The 20,857-nt window shown below is 35.8% G+C and overlaps 1 protein-coding gene across 4 annotated transcripts in view; it reads left to right on the top strand.

Moving 5' to 3' along the window:
- The window catches only part of SUCO (SUN domain containing ossification factor), an 81,690-nt gene that overhangs the window by 10,517 nt on the left and 50,316 nt on the right, over positions 1 to 20,857 (top strand). For 2 of the 4 annotated variants that reach the window (XM_003824665.6, XM_008978308.5), the window contains exons 2-6: positions 12,485 to 12,599; positions 14,228 to 14,338; positions 16,836 to 16,990; positions 18,245 to 18,382; positions 18,609 to 18,759. In XM_003824665.6, the coding sequence (XP_003824713.4) occupies positions 12,485 to 12,599; positions 14,228 to 14,338; positions 16,836 to 16,990; positions 18,245 to 18,382; positions 18,609 to 18,759 (670 nt within the window). The remainder of the gene's footprint in view (positions 1 to 12,484; positions 12,600 to 14,227; positions 14,339 to 16,835; positions 16,991 to 18,244; positions 18,383 to 18,608; positions 18,760 to 20,857) is intronic. The other 2 variants (XM_008978311.5, XM_008978310.5) reach the window with 1 other exon arrangement.

Here is a 20,857-nt window from a genome sequence, read left to right as displayed (position 1 = left end):
TATTTCTCTTCTAAGTACTAAATACTATTCAATGTAATATGCATTAAATTATTTTATTCGCTGTATAGATGTTTTAAGGCAGACACTCCATTTTAAAGATGAAGAAAGGTGGGCACAAAGAAATTAAGTTCTTAACAGCTTGCCCAAGTTCTTACAGCCAGGAAGCAACAGAGCCAGAACTAAGAAGGCCAGGTTCTAAGCCTGTGTTCTCTTAACCGGTATGCTGTGCTGCCAGTTGGCTGGTAGATGGTCTTGGGCAAGTTTTTTCACTTTTTCTAGTTAATAATTTTATCTGGCAAAGTGTCAGTTTTTTTCATCTGAAAATGTGGGTGCCTGTATTAGCCTAGGAAGGAATGGACATTGGAATTGTTCATGAAACTTTTAAAAGAAATACGCATACCTAGGATTCTTACCTTGTAGATTTTGTCAGTAAGTTTGTGATACTCTTTTATGCATTCAAGTCTGTATTACTGTATTAGGTGAACTCAGTTTATTTTTTATATGTCTAACATTCTAAGATACTTGATTTGAATGTTAATAAACAACACATAAAACTGAACTGCATAGTAAGTGCTTAAGAGGAGAAAATGAGGGCTAGAGTTCTCAAGGAAGGCTTGACTTGGGTTTAAGGGAAATGTGTGGTTTATAAACTCTGCTTCTGTGCAAACAGGAGCTTCATGAGCTGAAATAAGATGTACTGGTGTTGATAACATGAATAATGGCTATTTCTTTGTGTGTGCATGTGTATGTCTGTCTGCCTGCTTGCAGTGGGTAGATGGCACTTAATTGTCAAGGAGAAAGAGAGTTATGAATGGAAGAGATAATCTAGTTGATATGGGTAAGAGTGGTAGTAAACAGAAAAGCCTGAGGAGAAAGAGAGAGATTTCAGAGATTGTGGTAGATTTTGCAAACCAGTCCAAAGAATTAGATAATAAAGATTCAGCAAGAAAAGTGGTGTTGTGAGAACATTATTTTGACATAATTGTGCTAGATTTTTTTTTAGAGGAAGGAGACTTAGAGGGGTGAATACAATTGGCTTTCCACATCCACAGATTCAACCAACCTCAGGTTGAAAATATATTTTAAAAACAATAAAAATAACAATACAACAATAAAAATACAAATAAAAACAATGTTGTATAACAGCTATTTACATAGCATTTACATAGTGTTAGGTTTTAAATCACCTCTAGATATTATATGGGAGGATATGCATAGATGTTTTAAATCACCTCTAGATATTTTAAATCCCCTCTAGATATTTATATGGAAGGATATGCATAGATGTTTTAAATCATCTCTAGATATTTTAAATCACCTCTAGATATTTATATGGGAGGATATGCATAGGTGATATGCAAATGCCGTTTTATGTAAGAGACTGGAGCATTCTCAGATTTTGGTATCATCGGATCCTGGATCCAACCCCTTCTGGATCCCAAGGGATGACCGGGCTAAAAAGCCCTTGGAGTAATTGAGGCTTGTCATAAGAAGGACTTCATCTTGGCAGTAGAAATAAAGAAGAGGGTACAATAAATAGAGATTTTTGAGGAGGTAAATGATTTGATTTTGTGAAAGGTTGGCAAGCTGGCAGTAGTGCAGTGCAGTGCAGCAGATAACAGCATTAGGCTAGGATTCTAAATAACTGGATTTTAGTTTGCCTCTAACCAAACTCTGTTCAACATCCCCTTTCTGTTATCCATCTCAATGCAAAGAGATATTTACTTAGGCTTCAGTGTGCTGTATCCAATACAGGATTCTGGTGGACAAAACAAAGTAACTGCTTTCTTGGAGCACACTGTCACTGAGAGTACATTCTAGGGCCTAAAATTATGAATCTGTGAAATAAAGTTCAATGAGAAAAGAAATGTTAAGCATTTTTTGTTTGTTTTCTGTTTGTTTGCTTGTTTGTTTTAACTTGGGCAACTAGAAGAATTGGTGGTGGTCAAAAAGAAGTGGAAGAGTTGGCAAAGGGCTTGGAAGGGGAAGGAGCTGTTAGTTGGAGGTGAATGGAATATCCAAGTGGAGACATTTTATGGGCACTTAAAAATGCAGACTTGAATGCAGATAAAATTTGGCCTGGAGTGCCAGGCACGGTGGCTTATGCCTGTAATCCCAGCACTTTGGGAGGTCGAGGCAGGCGGATCACCTGAGGTCAGGAGTTCGAGACCAGCCTGACCAACATGGAGAAACCCCGTCTCTACTAAAAAAAATAGAAAATTAGCCGGGCATGGTAGCGCATGCCTGTAATCCCACCTACTTGGGAGGCTGAGGCAGGAGAATCACTTGAACCTAGGAGACGGAGGTTGCGGTGAACCAAGATCGTGCCATTGCACTCCAGCCTGGTCAACAAGAGCGAAACTCCGTCTCAAAAAAAAGAAAAAAAGTTGGCTGGAGTTATCCTCGTAAAGCAGAGGTCCCCAGCCCCTGGGCTGCGGACCAGTACTGCTCCGTGGTCTGTTAGGACCCTGACCTCACAACAGGAGGTGAACAGCAGGTGAGTGAGCATTACTGCCTGAGCTCCACCTCCTGTCAGATTAGCAGCAGAATTAGATTCTCATAGGAGCATGAACCCTACTATGAACCACACACGCGAGGGATCTAGGTTGTGTACTCCTTATGAGAATCTAATGGCCCTCCACCCCATCCATGGCAAAGTAGTCTTCCATGAAACTGGTCTCTGGTGCCAAAAGGTTGGGGACCGCTGTCATAGAGGGAATCATTTTTGAAAGAGAACATTGGACTTTTGAAACAGAATAAAGAAAGGTGCCAAGCATAGTAAAGCTCTGAAAGAAAGGAGGAAACTGGAAAGGATAGATGGAAAGAGATTTAAGGAAGTCATTTAAGTGGTCAACAATATAAAATGTCTTAGATAAGTTTGGAGAGCTTGAAAACTGAGAAACTTTTCAAAAGAGGGAAGTGATTGATAGCTTTTGGGAGTGGAGAATAGAAGATATTTGGAGAGCTGGTAGGCATGAATTCCACACATTTGTTTGGTAGCCAGGAGATGTAGAAGAGCACATAAAAAAAAAAAGTTAACATGTAGAGTAGCTTCATACTTGTATGCTGCAACCCATTTTACACAGTGCCACTGGATTTGTCTTACATGCGGCTTTGATTATGTCAGTCCCCTGATGAAATATCTTTCAAAGGCTCCTTGAAGGATAAAACTTTAAACCTTGATAATTTTTAAATGCCTGCAGTCTGACCCACACTTACTGTTGTAGCTTTATTTTCTGCTTTTCCTAATAGAGACTTTGTTTGAGCATGACTGATCTGTTGGCCTGGTAGTAATTTATTTGAGGACTATTTTTGTAGTCTCTAATTGAAAATTAAGGTAACAAAACTACTGTCGCTTGTGTTTTAGAGGCTAAATACACTGTACCCAATTTCTGAAAATATATTTGTAGGGGTGGGTTGCCCCTACACACCTGTGGGTGTTTCTCGTAAGGTGGAACGAGAGACTTGGGAAAGAAAAAGACACAGAGACAAAGTATAGAGAAAGAAATAAGGGGACCCGGGGAACCAGCGTTGCAGCATATGGAGGATCCCGCCAGCCTCTGAGTTCCCTTAGTATTTATCGATCATTTGTGGGTGTTTCTTGAAGAGGGGGATGTGTCAGGGTCACAAGACAATTGTGGGGAGAGGGTCAGCAGACAAACACGTGAACAAAGGTCTTTGCATCATAGACAATGTAAAGGATTAAGTGCTGTGCTTTTAGATATGCATACACATAAACATCTCAATGCTTTACAAAGCAGTATTGCTGCCCACAGGTCCCACCTCCAGCCCTAAGGCGGTTTTTCCCTATCTCAGTAGATGGAGCATACAATCGGGTTTTATACCGAGACATTCCATTGCCCAGGGACAGGCAGGAGACAGATGCCTTCCTCTTGTCTCAACTGCAAGAGGCATTCCTTCCTCTTTTACTAATCCTCCTCAGCACAGACCCTTTACAGGTGTCGGGCTGGGGGACGGTCAGGTCTTTCCCTTCCCACGAGTCCATATTTCAGACTATCACATGGGGAGAAACCTTGGACAATACCTGGCTTTCCTAGGCAGAGGTCCCTGCGGCCTTCCACAGTTTTTGTGTCCCTGGGTACTTGAGATTAGGGAGTGGTGATGACTCTTAAGGAGCATGCTGCCTTCAAGCATTTGTTTAACAAAGCACATCTTGCACCGCCCTTAATCCATTCAACTCTGAGTTGACACAGCACATGTTTCAGAGAGCATGGGGTTGGGGGTAAGGTTATAGATTAACAGAATCTCAAGGCAGAAGAATTTTTCTTAGTACAGAACAAAATGGAGTCTCCTATGTCTACTTCTTTCTACACAGACACAGTAACAGTCTGATCTCTCTTGCTTTTCCCCACATATATTATTATCAAGTATAGGGCATGATTATTTCCAGCATCTTAGAGGACAAATTGTATTGGCTGAATTTCTAATGGTAGGTTATAATGGTAGGATATAAAAACAGAACATATCACATTTGTTTACTAAGTGCTTCTCTATGTTGGATCAATGAAATTATGGGCCAGTTTAGTGAAACAATTTTCTAATAGAATTTGATATGTGGAATATTAAGCTAAGAAAATTTAAGACCCAATCCTACATCAGAGTGAAGTTAAAAGTCAGAACTACTGAAATGCAAAGGTTTAATTAGAAACAGGCACTAGAACATAGAACTTTCTCAGCTAAGCTGTACAATTGCACGTGATTTGACTATGGACTGTTGATGCAGCCAAATAGAATAAAAACTGCAAGGAGAAAGAGGCCCAGTATGCTCTTACCTATTAGCAGATAGACCAAGCAGAAGAGAAGCAACCTTAAAAGAGCTCCAGACTGATACGTGGTTTAGAAGAATATCTGTCTTTTAATAAAACATTGTGATGGAGAGAAACTAGGTTGCTTAAGCAAAGGCACTAGAGGCCTGGTGATCTTTTGGTCTTGTTTTATTACCAGTGTTTGACCAAAATGGCTTCCACATTATTCACCCATTTCCCACAAGTTTCTCAATACTTACAGGATTTCAGTAAATTTTTTCAGATATCCAGGAAGTAATATTCAAAAACTACAATTTTCACTGATAACTTTAACCATACTGCGCTAAATGAGTGGCTGGCACTATATTTCTCTACAAGGGATTAACTTTGAATTTATGTTTAAGAAGCAATTCTTTGTTGCCTAGTTTAGTTATTTCTTTTACCACAAAGTGTTTTCTCATTCTTCTTTTTAAAGCTCTGAAAAAGCTTTTCCAATTCATAGTTCAAAGTAGGAGCTCAATAGATCATCATGCTGGCAACAGGGCAGTGTATTCTCTGCCTTGGAGTTGCTTAGTCTTATGTGAGAAACAAAAATAAACAGTTAATTTCATTTCAGTGTGTATGTGCTCAGGTAGAGATAGCCAAAGGGCTGTGGGAATTTAGAGCGGGCCGCCCACCAACCCCAGATTGTGGAAATCAGGAAAATGTTTTAGACCCTTATTAGTTTCTTGCCCCAAGAGAGAAGAATTATAAGTATTGAGTTATGTTTTAGATAGTGGGAGTGGGAGCAGGTACAGAACATTCTTGAAAGAGGGAACAGCATGAGCCAGAGACATGAGACAGCACAGTCTGTGTTCAAGGAACTATTACAGGTAGCTCTGTATCGCCGAAGCATAAAGTGAAAGGCAGGGAGAGTGGCAGGAAATATGAAGCTGAAGACTTAGTAGAATTTTAGAGATTTTTAAATAGCATGTGGAGAGAAGCTTGAGTTTTGTCATGTAGTTAATGGAGACTGTAAAAGGTCTTAAGCAGGGGAATGGCAGTGTGATAATTTACTGTTAGATTTTTGGCAGAGGTGTGAATGGTTGATTTGCAGACGTAGCAAGTTAGGAATTAGGGAGATCTGTTAGGAGGTTGCTCTAGGTAAGAGATAAGGGCTTGAGTTAAGGCAGTCAGAATGGGGATTGAGAAATGATTTAAAGAAATTTAGAGTAGAATAAACAAGATGGTCAAGGGAGGGTGAAGGCAAAGGAGTAGTCACAGGTGTTTTTCAGGTTTCTAGTTTGAGGACTGGGTAGATAGCAGTACCAGATGGTGGGATCAAGGATATAGGAGGAAGAGATTTGGAAAAGGAAGTTAATGTATTCAATTTTGGATTTAGATGTTTTTGAGATACCTTGGAATATGAAGGAAGAGAGATGCAACTTTTAAATGAGCTTTGTTTATCCTCAACATTAAGGTAGGGTATCACAGAAGGGTTTTAAGGAATGGACCAGTTAGGAAAAGATAAGGGCTGAAGATAAAAGTTTCAGTAGCTGTCAACTAAAAACCATGAGAGTAGGTAAGTCTCCTTTGTAGAATATAAAGGGAAGATTTCAGAACCAAACCCTTGGAGCATCAGAATTTAAATAGTGAACAGAAGCAGCATATCAAAGGAGACTCAGAAACAAGAGTCAGTGTGAGATGAAAAGCAGAAGTGTGTAATTTGACAAGTCAAATAGGAGATGGTTTAAGTTAAAACAGCAGTCAGAGGTTACCACATGCAGCAGGGAAATCAAAAAAAGCTAACTTCTGCCACACCATACTAGTCTCAGTGGTACAATGAGGGCAGAAACTAGATTTCAGCAGGCTGAGGACTAAATAGAAGGTGAAAACATTGAGATTACAAGTATAAACTACTGTGAAATTTGATAAGTGAAAGTAGATAGAAAAGGTAGTGGCTGATAATAACTGACATTTCAGCACATATTCTGTGCCAGGCTAAGCACAGCATATACATTTATTTCAGTTCCTCCTAATAAGTCAGTTTTACAATGTTGATACTGAGTTGAGGCATATAGGCTGGCCTGCCTGCCTTCCGTCCTTCTGTCCATCCGTCCGTCCGTCCTTCCTTCCTTCCTTTCCTTTCCTTTCCTTTCTTTCCTGGCAGGGTCTCGCTCTGTCCCCCAGTCTGGAGTACAGCAGCATGATCACCACTCACCGCAGCCTTGACCTCCCTGGGAACTGGTGATTTTCCTTCCACCTCAGCCTCCTGAGTAGCTGGGACCAGAGGTGTGCGCCACCATGCCTGGCTAATTTTTGTATGTTTTGTAGAGATGCAGTTTTGCCTTGTTGCCCAGGCTGGTCTCTGACTCCTGATCTCCTCTTAAATTTGTCCATACTCTTGGATTAAAGTATTAATCTAATTTTTACAAATAAGGAAACTGAAGCTCATAAGTTGCCCATCACTCACCTTGCAAACTTAGATCTCTCTCCAAATTGTTGGATTTTTCCATATTGCTACGTTTCATGTTTAATATTTTCTAGCCAACAGATAAATGAAAAGAAAGGTAAGAAGATAACACTGTTACATTCACTCAAGAATTGGTGATACTGGTCAAAGCTAGATACAGCATAATACAAAAATAAAACAACTATCACAAAGGAGAAGTTCTGATTAACTACTTCATGATTTTCATAGTGGCAACAAGTGATAAATATGAAGGCCGTGTAGTAGTGGCTAAGAGGCGCAGGCTTCAGAGTCAAAAAAATCCAAGTTTTAACCCCCGGTCCCTCACTTATTAGTTACAGGATCTTGAACAAGTAATAAAACCTGTATAGGCCAGGCACAGTGGCTCACACCTGTAATCCCAGCACTTTGGGAGGCCAAGGCGGGTGGATCACTTGACCCCAGGAGTTCGAGACTAGCCTGGGCAACATGGCAAAACCCCATCTCTTCCAAAAATACAAAAATTAGCCAGACATTTTGGTGCTTGCATGTAGTCCCAGCTATTCTGGAGGCTGAGGTGGAAGGATCACTTGAGCCCGGGAAGGGGGAGGCTGCAGTGAGCTGAGATTGTACCACTGCACCCCAGCCTGGGTGATAGAGTGGGACCCTGTCTCAAAATAAATTATGTACAGCGAAATGCACAGATCTTAACTGTATAGTTGGATCAGTTTTGACACATGCATACACCTGTGTAACTCACACCCCCTCAAGATATAGAATATTCTCATCACCCCAGAAAGTTCTCTCATGTCCCTTTCTGGTGAATCCCCCAGAGGCAAGTAGTGATCTGATTTCTGTCACCATGGATTAGTTTTGCCAATTCTGGAACATCATCTAAATGGAGTTATACAGTATTAGCTCATGTGTTTGACTTCTTTTACTCAATGTAATGTCTGAGATTTACCCATTTTGTTTCCTTTGTCATTAATTAGTTCCTTTTTATTGCTGAGTAGTAGTACACTGTATGAATGTACTACAGTTTATTTATTCTTCTGTTAGTGGTTATCTGGACTGCTTCCAGGTTTTCGCTATTAGGAGTAAAAACTACTATGGACATTCTTGTACAAGGCTTTTTGTAGACATAGTTTTCATTGCTGTTGAGAAGTACCTAAAAGTAGAATTGCAACTGCTGAAACAGGTGGATATTATATGCTTTTCGATACAATATCCTGAGAAAGTCACAACATCATTATAATATCCTGAGAAAGACACAATGAAGGATTCTGACTGAGAATACCTAATCTGAATCTGGTCATCATGATACATCAGACAAATCTCACATAAGAACCATATTATTTAAAAAGAAAGGGGACTGTAGCCTTCAAAAATGTTAGTGCCACATAAAATAAAGCTCCAGAACTGTTCCAAGTTAAATGATACTGAATAGACATGACAAATGCAGGACATGATCATAGATTTAATTCTGTACTGGAGAAAGGAATTCTAAAAAAGACATTGGATTAATTGACAAAATTGCAATGTGGACAGTAAATTTTTGTGTCAATGTAACATTTACTGAAGTTGATAGCTGTATTGTAGTTATGCAAGAGAATATCCCTATTCTGTGGAAATAGATATCACAGTATTTTAGAGGTAAGTTACTGGGAGAGAGGGAACAGAGGGAGAGAGGGAGGATGAGTGAGCATGGGCAAATGACAAATAATGGAACAAATTAAGTAAAATATTAACAATGGATTGATACAGCTAAGGCATTTGTAGATTTTTTTTGTACTATGCTGCCTACTTTTCTGAAATTTGAAATTATTTCCAAATAAAAAATTTAAAAACGGTTTGAATTTTCTCCTGTGTGTGAGAAGTTGATACATCCATTCAAGTTTATTTATCAGTCTATTATCAGTTTTTTCCATTCCTTATGCCAGTTTTGCAATGTTTCTAGAAATTTATCCATTTCTCCTGTTTTCAAATATATTGTTATATATAGTTTATAATATTTTATAATTTTAAAAATGTTTCCTCTGTGGTTATTTTTTCTTTTTATTCCATATTGTGTTAATTTCCATTACTATCTTCCCTTTATCGGTTTTGCCAGAAGTTTTGTCTAATACTTTCTTCAAAGAACCAACTTTTGATTTTCTTAATTTTCTTTGCTGTTTTTTGTTCTCTATTTTAGCAATGCCTGTCCATATATCCTTCCTTGTTTCTTTGCATTTGTACTCTCTTTTATCTTTTTGAGTTGATTAGCTCTTTTGTTTTCAGCATTTGTCTCAATGTATTCAGAAGCGTAGTTTTCCTGCTATTGTCTTATCTACATCCCACCAATTGTGATTGGTAGTCTTCTGCTGATTATTTAATAATATTGTTTCCTCTTTAACCTAAGGATTATTTTGCTACATATTTCTTGCTTCCAGGCTTGGGATATTGTTAGCTGTCTTTCTGTTATTTCAAATTTTGTTGCAGCATGATTGGAGAATATAATCTTTTAGAGCTTGAGTTTTTGGAATTTGAGGCTTCTTTTGAGGCTTTAGTTTACTATCGGTATTTGGGAAATGTTCCACGTGTCCTTGAGAAGAATGTTTTAATTTATATGTGGTATAAATTCTGTATCTTTGAGCTTCTTACATGGAATATAAATATCATTTTGTCCACTTAATCTGTTATTTTGTGAGGTAATTTAAAATAGACCACCATACTTTTTGTTTATTCTCTTTCCACCTGTAGCTTTGCCAGTGGTTGTAGTATATTTTCTACATTGTTAGGTGCATATATATTTGTAATTCTTTCTTCTTTTTACTCATAGATAATAAATCGCTGTCTTAATAACATAATGTTTTCCATCTTGTTTGGTTTCTATGTTAATTAAAATGGCTACTTTGTTGTTTTCATATTTTCTTAAAACTGTATATACTTACTCAAATTTTTAAATGAGTTGAAAATTACCCCTAATGTTTCCTAACATAATAATTGGTACTTACTGGGTAATCTTACATGCTTGTAAAGTTTCTTCATTAAAACTCAGAGGAAAACAATTCATTTGAAAGTGACAGACTCCAGTTTAGTTTTATTAGCCAAGCCTAATAATTGCAGACTCCTTCTTTGCAATTATTAGGCTTGGCTCATTTGCATATTAGTATATTCTTTATTGCACATTAATGTGTCTTTCTGGAATTCATTATTGCATTATTTTGCTAGATTTGATAGTATGATAAAAAAACAATGGTTAAAGATAGCTGGTTCAGTAATTCTGCATTAGGCAGATATAAAAAGCTGTCATTGCAAGCCATTGGATATCATTTTTAAAAGGTGTTTTTTTCTCAATCACTTTCACATTAAAGAATGCCTTCTTCTGTAATGAAATTTCCCTTGGCACAATAAAGAATGTTTTCTGCTTTCTTAATGAAATCTTCCTTGGCTCTTCAGTTGCTATATCGTTTGGAAAATTTTTCCTGAGTCCCTCTCCTGTTCTTTTTAGTAAGAATGAATTGATTCCTCTTTTACCCTAATACTTAACGATTATTTTTTTAGACACATAGTTGTAACATACACCCTTAAAATGGCAGGATTCCTAGAAGTATTAAAGATCGTAGGTTGCCACAACAAGAAAAACTTGTCACCATACATTCAAGTTGAAAACCTTCCTTCAGGGAAAAAAAAAAAAAAATAGAACTACAGTTTCTAAAATGAAAGCAGTAGGTTTAAGAAAAGATTAAATCCCCAAAGTCTGTCTTTTAAACCTAGGCATTCCATTTCTTCTGGTGTTATTTGGGTGCTTCTGATAAACTAACCTAGGCTGATTGCCCTCTATTCCTTGTTTACAGCTATCTTCCTGGGATTTGTCTTTCTAGTCACCCTGGGGGTTTCCTTTGCCTCTGTTATCTCAGTATCATATTGCTGTAATTACTGTAGTTTCATATAGATCTAGCCCCTCATATAAGAATATTCTTGACTATTTCTGGCTTGTTATATAAAAAGTCTCCCTTTTTACCACCTCAGTATGTAGTTTTCAAACTACCCCTATATATTATTTTGAATTGTGAAATTGACACTTTTTCCAAATAAAAGGATTGTCAAATATTGGCAATTTCAAACAGTTCTACTTACTAGAAGATTTCTTGGCAAGTTTCTATCTGGACACGTTATTGTTTCTATCATAAATGAGTCCTTGTTATGGTTTGAGAGAGTGTTGATTTGCTTCTTAATTTTATACTTGGGAATATAATTTTTATATCTGGGACTTCTTTTAATAGGTGATTCTTTTGAATTTTCCAATTATATAAACTCATCTGCAGTTAATGCAGATACACTCATTGTCTGGAACTACAGATAATTTTACTGTCTTTTCCATTTTTATGCCTCTTTTATCTTCATGTTTTGTAATGCTAATGAAAATGGACATTCTTGTCTTATTTCAGATCTATATAGGTGTCTTTTTAGGTTTCCTCACTAAGTATAATACTGACTTTTAGTTTTATGTATTACATATGTATTTTCCATGTTAAATATATAATTATTCCTGTTTCATTATTGATTCTTAAAACATTGATGGATGTATAAGTTTATCAGATGTTTTTCAGTGGCTATGGATATAATCGTAACATATTTTTCCTTGATATTTTTGCATAGCAAATCAAGTTGATTTTATTATGTTGGACTAGTTTTGAATGTCAGAGCTTAACTCTACTTGATAATAATTGTGGTATATTTCTCCTTTGGTATGTTCCTAGAGACTTTCTTTTTTATTGTTTTCTTGATAAGTTTTGCATGTTATTTCATAAGTACTATTAACCTCTAGTATTCATTTATGTGTGTGCTATTTCTGTTAGTTTTTGATATCACTGTTAGGTTCTCTATGCAAAAATAATTTGGAAGCTTCTATGCTTTTAAACAGTTGAGGTAACTTTAGGATTATCTGTTCTTAAATATTTGTTAGAATTTATAAGAACTGGTACTTTCCGAGGAGGTTAGCTATTTGACAGCTTTCTGTGTACCTTGTGTGATAATTATCAGATACTGCTTCTGGTGAAGACTTTCCTGTTGTACCTTCATGGAATTCATAATGTCTTACTTGGAATGCTGATAATAATGTTTATGTTTTTCTTATGCGTATTGATTTTCGTCATTAAATTGTTAAAAGGTATTAGGATAGGAACCATCTGTCTGTTTATCGCCTCAAATTCTAGCCCATATAGAAATATGTTGACTTAACAACTTTTCTTCTTTCTTTCTCTTTCTCTTTTTCTGTTTGTTGTTGGTGGTGGTGGGTGTTTTACAGGCTTCCCAGCTGGCGTGTATGTTGTAAAGAGAGTTCTTCAGCTTCAGCGTCATCATATTACTCTCAAGATGACAACTGCGCACTAGAAAATGAAGATGTACAATTCCAGAAAAAGGTGCCTTAAATAAAGTTAACATTATAATTTGTGTGTCAGCTTTCTGAGAGTGTCTGAAAACATTCAGAATAAAAGTAATTTCAAAAATGCCATGCCATAATTTTTGGTGGAGATTCGTATTTTTCTTTGCTATTACTCAGGTAATTCTTAAATTATGATGGCTCAGAGATATTTATATGTTTATTCTTGTTGCTTGTATTTGGAATTTTGTAACATCCTTAGTCCTGTAGTATAGGGTAGTGCATGTTCAGAGAGCTGAAAACGAGTGATTTGTTTTTAATGATCTATAATAGAGTTTTTAAAGAAATCCCAATTTTGCAAATGAGAACTATTAGAAGTGAGTATTCCAGGGAGAATCTACAGTCAGTGGCTTTGTAGTTTGTTTTATGTAATTAGGTGCAGTAAATATAAAGACTCCAAAAAACCTCATGGTCTTAAAACATGTATTATTTTACCATTCTAAATGATAAATGGAGAGTATTGACTTGATTTGGCTTTTGCCTTTAACTTCAGTGTATTTATTTAAAATTACTGAAGTAATTTATATTGGTATAAAATATTTATTATTTATGTCTCATTCCTTTCCCCAAAGGAACAACAGTCTACTATTTCTTGTGAAAACGTTTGGACTTTGTTCTATGGGTATAGATAACACCTTTATATTTGCCCACAAATTAATATTTTTATTTCCATGAAAATATCATATAAATATATTACAAATTGCCATCCCCCTTCCCCTCCAGTGATAGCTCATATATCATCTTTTCATGTTGATATATTCTGAATGGCTGCATTTTAATCTTGTTATATAGACATTATTTATCAGTTGTTCTTTATTGACAAACTTGCATTTTGTTCCCTGCCATGTGTGCACACATGTGGGTGTGTGTATCAACACATACTTACAATTACATACTTGAGGGTTTTTTGGGCATATTTAGAGTGGATTATTTAAATTTAAGTTATGTTGGATATATTTCTGGGATGGAGCATTTAAAATTTTGAAGACTTGCCGCATATCTCAAAAAAAACTATAATTTTATATTTTCACCCACACAGTATATAAGATTTTGATTTAATCCCCCTTTTGATGAAGCATTTTGCAAACAAATGTCATAAAAGTGAATTTAAGCAAAGCATTAAGGGGGAAAGCATGTTCTTTCAGTAAACATTTAGATACCTAGTATGAGCTAGATAGGCTCAGGTAAACAAAGATTGAATATGAACTTTTATGAAAATTACACTCTAGAAGGCATAAAGGTATTAGAAATTCTAACTTGAATGTATGTCAAAAAAGAGATGAAAGAAAGAGCTTTATGTATCTTCATTTGTCAGGTATTCATTGGAGTTTTACTAGGTGCTTACAACGGTGCTGGATGGTAAGACTAAAATGCTTATTAAGAAATCTAATGAAGTTCTTGAACTGGTGTATTGCACATTTTAAATGTTGTAGCAATGAGGGGATTCAAGGAAATAGACAATCTTGTAAACAAATGAAATTAATTAGAGTCAAATAAACAAGGCAGTTTTTTGGTTTTAAAGTATGGAAAAAAACCATCTTCGTATTGCTTTATAACTGTTTTGTAAAACAGTTTTATCAGGTGATTTTTGTTGTTGTTGTTATATAGGATGAAAGAGAGGGACCTATCAATGCCGAATCATTGGGAAAATCAGGTTCAAATTTACCTATTTCTCCAAAAGAACATAAATTAAAAGATGATTCTATTGTGGATGTACAAGTAAGCTATGTTGCTTTGATTTTTAATAATATGTCATTTCAAACTACTTTACAAGATTGAAAACCTCTGTTTGGTCACCATATTGTGTGTGTATTGTTAGTTTTTTCACTTTGAGGTACTCTGTAACTGGACTTAAGATTACTTACCTGCTAATAGTACTACTTTTGAGAACATGTAAAATTACAGATAATAATAAATGTGACTAGTCTCTTGGTAGTAAAAGTTTGAGTATAAATCCTCATTTCTTCCTCGGTTCTATTTTGGTTCATTATGATGTATCTTGTCTCTTCAGATTTTCAGTTGTTAAGAAATTTTTTTCTAACCTGAATCACTTGGAACAAAAGGAAGTATTTTTATGTAGAACACAGAGTATTTTGATAACCAAGATTTCCACTTATTGTGGGTATGAATAGATAATAGATCAAAATATGTTTTTTCCCTTTTTCTCTCATATTACATTCTGAATATTGTTTATTTTGTGCACCAGACTTTATGAAAAATACTAAAAACTAGAATATATACACCATAAACTGATCAGAATGCTGAGGTATCTGGAAACCATGTAATATCAGTAATGGCTGAAGGTACTGGGGATATTTTATCTGTAGGCAGAAGGACTAAGGAAAAACTAAAATCTCGAATATTAAAAAAAGAACACACATTTCAACTCAGAATGAGGGAGAATTCTTTCTTTTTAAAAAAATACAGCCTTGGTTAATTTTTTTTTCATTTTTTATTTTTTAACCTTGTACTTTTTGCAAGAGCCAGGGCTATTTTATAACTTACTGAGTTATCTAAAGCAATAGAATTAGTTTCATTTTATTGGATTGTGGAAGACATTTGTCAAGGGTTTATGCATAGGAGTAAGAGAAGAATGATACTTGTAGCCCTTACAATTGTATGACTATCCTGAACACTCCTACCGTTATTCATAAAACTTTTATTATGGTGTAGTTGTGCTCAAATACTTCCGAGTGCTTACCATGTCTTGTATACCTATGTTGTTCATTACAGTAGCCACTAGCCACATGTGGCCATTAAGCACTTGAAATGCGGCTAGTCCAAATTGAAATTTACTGTAAGTGTAAAATACACATTGGATTTTGAAGACTTAATTAAAAAATAGCATATAGGCCGGGCACAGTGGATCACCTGAGGTCAGGAGTTCAAGACCAGCCTGGCCAACATGGTGAAACCCTGTCTCTACCAAAAATACAAAAATTAGCCAGGTGTGGTGGTGCACGCCTATAGTCTCAGCTACTCAGGAGGCTGAGGCAGGAGAATCGCTTGAACCCAGGAGGCGGAGGTTGCAGTGAGCCGAGATCATGCCACTGCACTCCAGCCTGGGGCAAGAGTGAGACTCTGTCTCAAAAAAAAAAAAAAAAAGCATGTAAAGTATCTCATTTTTAAATTTTGAATACATGTTCATATGGTAATATAGTATTTGATAATAAGGCAGTAGTCATTTTCTCAAGGCCTCCATCATAAAAATGCAGATGACTATATTTTTTTGTGAATTTCTCGGTGTAAATAATTCCCCAAATGATCATACTTTATATTCTCCGGACTGCGTGCCTCGATGTTTGTTTCTGCTCTTGTACTGGCCCTCCTTTTCTTTAATGCCTAGCTCTTGTAATTCATCATAGTCCTTAGTTTCTTTTTCCTCGAGCTGAACATGAGTACCTCTCACTTGAATTCATTTATTGAGCATTTAAACACAAACACCTACTGTGCGCTAGATACTGTGCTAGACACTGGGAATATGAGGATCAAGAGAACATAGTTCTTACTGAGGACATTTTTGGTATAGTTGAAGAAGAGAGGGAGACATGAATAATGGCAATTGAGTTGTTATAGATGCAGTGATAAAAGTGTACAGAGAACACTGGAGGCATAGAGGAAAGGGAGTAGTTAATTCTGTTTAGGGTTGATCTTGGAGGAGGAGGTGCTGATAGAGGTTTTCAAATATGAACAGGTGTTAGGTAGATTTCACATTGTGTTTTGGAGGACTGAAAGGCCCAGGGCATTCAAGACTGAAGGAGCAGCAAGAATCATTTATTGCTTCATGGTGTTACTTGAACATATCTTATATCGTTGCTTATTGATACACATTATTTCCTAAACTGCTCAGGGTCAAGAACTATGTATTGTACTGTTTTGTACATGTCCATAGGGTTTCTTTGTTGCTACTATCATTCATCAATTAGAGAAGAGGGAAATCTCTGTAGGTCCTGATGCAAAGTAGGAAATAGGTAGGGAGAAAGTGCTTTCCTAGTTTATGAAATGCCATGAAAAATGCTTAGGGCCTGTATTTTCATATGAAATGCATTCCTTAGGGCAGTAATATTGGAAGAAAGGATTTTTATAAAAGTACTTTTTTTAGTGAACATTGTTTTATTGTCATTTTTCAGAAATGCTTTCCATAAATGCCCGTTCTGCTAAAGAGATGTTATATTAATCTCAACATTTAATTTAGCTGACTTGTTTTTTTAAACAGAATACAGAGTCAAAAAAGTTAAGTCCACCGGTGGTGGAGACACTCCCTACAGTTGATTTGCATGAAGAGTCTTCCAATGCAGTTGTGGACAGTGAAACTGTTGAAAATATTTCCAGCTCATCTACCTCAGAAATCACTCCAATCTCAAAGCTTGAGTAAGTCATTACAAAAAGCAAACACAAAAAAGAATCTCCTTAGTTAGTGATAGAAAAATTTCCTTAAAAGATAAAGCAGCTTGATACTCAAGTTTGAAGTTTAGGCTATATAGCAGACCTAAATTACAGTGCTTGTGTTTTGTGTGCGTATGTGTGCATGCGTTTGTGTGTTTTGAATGTAATGATTTTATAACAAGTTTATTTAGCTAACTAACTCAATGAAGCTGATAGATCCCAGATATGAAATCTCTATATAGTCTGAGCAAAGTAAGGTTCTACTTAGGAAACAGTGCTTATTTGAATTGAATTCCCTATAATTATCAACTCAAATGTCAGGTTATTCATTTCCATTAAGTATCACTGTCATTTCATTCATTTTTATGTCTTCGTGTGAATCGCTAACTTTTTCAAACTCGATAATAAATATTCAGAGTGTTTAGGTTTAAGTGATCCTTAATTTAGAAAATTTGTTATGTACTTCTAGCTTCTTCCTGCAGCAGTCCAAAGAACAAAACAAAATGTCCTTCTCTTAATACTACATTTAGCATTTCCTTTATCAAATGAGTTAATATAAATAAAGTGCAAGAAGAATAACTGGTACATATCTCAAGAATGTAAGGGCCTGGGTTGAAGGAGTTGCACAAGATATTATGGTTACCATTTAGAAGCTTGTCTCAGTATGGGCCAGGGAACAGAAGACATGTTGAGAAATAATGATAGTATTTAAACTTTTAAATTTAAATGATTCAGAAGGAATTTAAGGCTAGATACTATATATCTGAAGAGTGAATTCTATACTCCCATTATATTAAAAATGACTGGTTAATGAAATGGAGGTGAGGCAGGGAAAAATAGGAAGGTTTATATTTTAAAAACGAAATTCTAAGAACACCTTAAAATTTTAGTGAAATGTCTTGAGATAATGACTTTTTGAAGGATGCCATAAGTAACAACTTTAATGCTGGTAGAATTAGTATAGTAATGATGGAAATTAAACTTTAGAGAAGATACATTGAGAATAAGTAATTTTTAAAAATCTTATTTTTGAAAGACCAAATATTAACCTCATATTTGGTAAGTAGTTATTTAGAAGCTGAGGACAATAACAGATCAAGTCAGCAATTGACTTTACATGATTTAAAATTTTCTTTCTTTGGTTTACATTATGTTTTGGAAATCACTAATAGTGTTTTTAATGTATATTACCTCAAGTTTATTTAATTACCAGATTATGTTTCTTGTTTCTTTTTTTAGTGAAATAGAAAAATCTGGTACTATTCCGATAGCCAAACCAAGTGAAACTGAGCAGTCTGAAACTGATTGTGATGTTGGTGAGGCCCTTGATGCTAGTGCTCCAATTGAACAACCTTCCTTTGTCAGTCCACCTGACAGGTGGGTAGGAGCAGTTGTTTGTCCTTCTTATGATTCTGTAATAACAGCAGTGTCCTGTTTGAATGGACTTTGGTGTATGTTAAATTCCACTTTGATTGAGAGAAAGCTGATCTCTTTGTGTTTCTTCCTTGGTTTACTTTGTGCATGAGTTAAAAGAATTTAGATTGTATAGAATTTGTTATCCAGTAAAATCTGTTTATTTAATATATCTTTTGGTTTTAAACAGCCTTGTTGGCCAGCATATAGAAAATGTATCATCTTCACATGGTAAAGGAAAGATAACAAAATCAGAATTTGAATCAAAAGTTTCAGCAAGTGAACAGGGCGGTGGTGATCCAAAATCTGCATTGAATGCTTCAGATAATTTAAAAAATGAGGTAGGTATATAACTTGCACTATCTCTTACTTCTTTATGTAATGCATTTTTGTTATTAGCTAAGCTTATAATAATTTGCTAACTATATTTGTCATAAAATCAGGGAGATTAAGTAGACAATAACATGTGGAACTAACACGAACTGTGCTCCCTGAGAGCAAGTGATTCTGTTTCCATTATAGTGTTTATCACATAAAGTTGTTTCAAGTGTGAACTCTCTCTGGTTATATATTATTAAATGATTTTGTGCCACCCACAGCTGTTTGATAGCAGATACATAAAGTCCTTATTTAATCATCTTCTTAGAAAGCTATCTAGAAGAAGGTATGACTAATTACATTTAATTATTTTCAGAATACAAGTTAATAATACAAGGTTAAATTTAGGCTCTTCAGTCAGAACTATTTTAATGGAACATTTTACCTTTCATTATTTGTGTGCAAAATACAACCAGACCACCTTATATTTTAGAGTGTGATTCTTATAATTAAGACAGGGCTTATCACAGTGGAACAGTTTTACTTTCTTTTCTCCTTCTGAGTTCTGCCTTGACTTCATGTACTGTAGAATTTCTTGAAGTAGTATCAACACAGCAATTTAAACTTCCCTCAGGTAAGCAATAACTAAGTTACGGAGATGAAGTATATTCCATAAACTTAACAAAAACAAAAATAAATAGGGTCCATGAGTAGTTCAGTGTGCTGACTACCACATCCATATCTATTCCTCTTTAATTTGGGGATCTTTTGTTCTCTGCTTTGTTTTTCACGTATTTTCAGTGAATCTTCACTTACGACTAACTAAACTTCATTCTGGAGACTTTCACTATCACGGGACCAACTGTTTTGACGATGTTTCTTACAAATATAGGAGCTCAGCATTTCATAGTCTAACATCTTGAAGGAACTACTTTTCTCAGTGATACCAAATAACGCATATGTTAAAGTTTAGTTGTCAGATATCACATCCATGAATAAAATTAGACAAACGTTAAAACACATCTTTGAAGGTATTTATAATAATGTCAAATGTAAAATTCAAGCATGGCAGCTAACTTTGTCCTAGATTTGCTTGTTCTCCTTAGCAGACTGAAATTTCTTTATTACCTTAGAGACTTAAACTGTTTGTGAGTCTATGCTAATCGGCAAAAGAGTAGAATTTTAATTAACTGTATTAATTACTTTCTAAATGAATTAGTATCCCAGAAAAATCATGACAGATAATGAGCACATTATGAGTAATAGCCAATAGTTTTATGTAGTATCTACTTCAGAATAACTCTGTCCCGTTAAGTTTGTGTGAGTGGGAGAGAATTTGCTTTCTGATGCCTTGTGCTAGCCTCTTATTTCAAGGATCTGTGAGACACTGATTGCCGTACTTATACAGAGAATGCTTTCCAAACTGATTTTGTTGTATTGTTTATAGACAGTGCATTACAAAGTGATTTTTATTGTATTTGTTCTCTTATTTGTTGCTAGGAGGATATAGTGATTTCTTTGGCTGGGCTTCAAAGGGTAAATGTATGTTCTTTTTGTTGCAGTTTTTGTATTTGAGCTTTACTTTGTTAGTATCTCAGCTAGGTAAATTTTTATAAGTGTATGTTTCTTGTTTATTTTCTCAATGTATCTGATGCAGGACAGGCAGGCCCCAAAATTAGTGCTTAGCCCGGGAGGGTTCTTGGCTTAGCCCAGGAAAGAATTCAAGGGCAAGCCAGTGGTATTAAACAGCGACTTTAATTGAAGCGGCAGTATACAGCAGCAGCAGAGTTAATGCTCTTTGTGGAGTAGGGCTACCCCATAAGCATTGTGCCCAGAATAGCAGCTCAGAAGCAGTTCTGCAGTCATGCTTATATACAATTTTAATTATATGCAAATTAAAGGGTAGTTAATGCAGAAATTTCTAGGGAAAAGGTGGTAACTTCTGGGTTGTCAGGCAGTTGTTATGGGAAGGGGTAGTAACTTTTGGGTGTTGCCATGGAAAGAGGTGGTAACTTCCAGGTGTTGCTGTGGCAGTGGTAAACAGACATAGCACATTGGTGGGCTTGGCTTACAGAAATTTGCTTCCGTCTGGGACTTGTTTTAGCTGGTACTCAATTTGAT

This window comes from Pan paniscus, chromosome 1 (assembly GCF_029289425.2).
Source record: "Pan paniscus chromosome 1, NHGRI_mPanPan1-v2.0_pri, whole genome shotgun sequence".
NCBI lineage: Eukaryota > Metazoa > Chordata > Mammalia > Primates > Hominidae > Pan > Pan paniscus.
The sequence above is the reverse complement of the archived record's forward strand: the minus strand, read 5'-3'. Positions and strand labels throughout refer to the sequence as shown.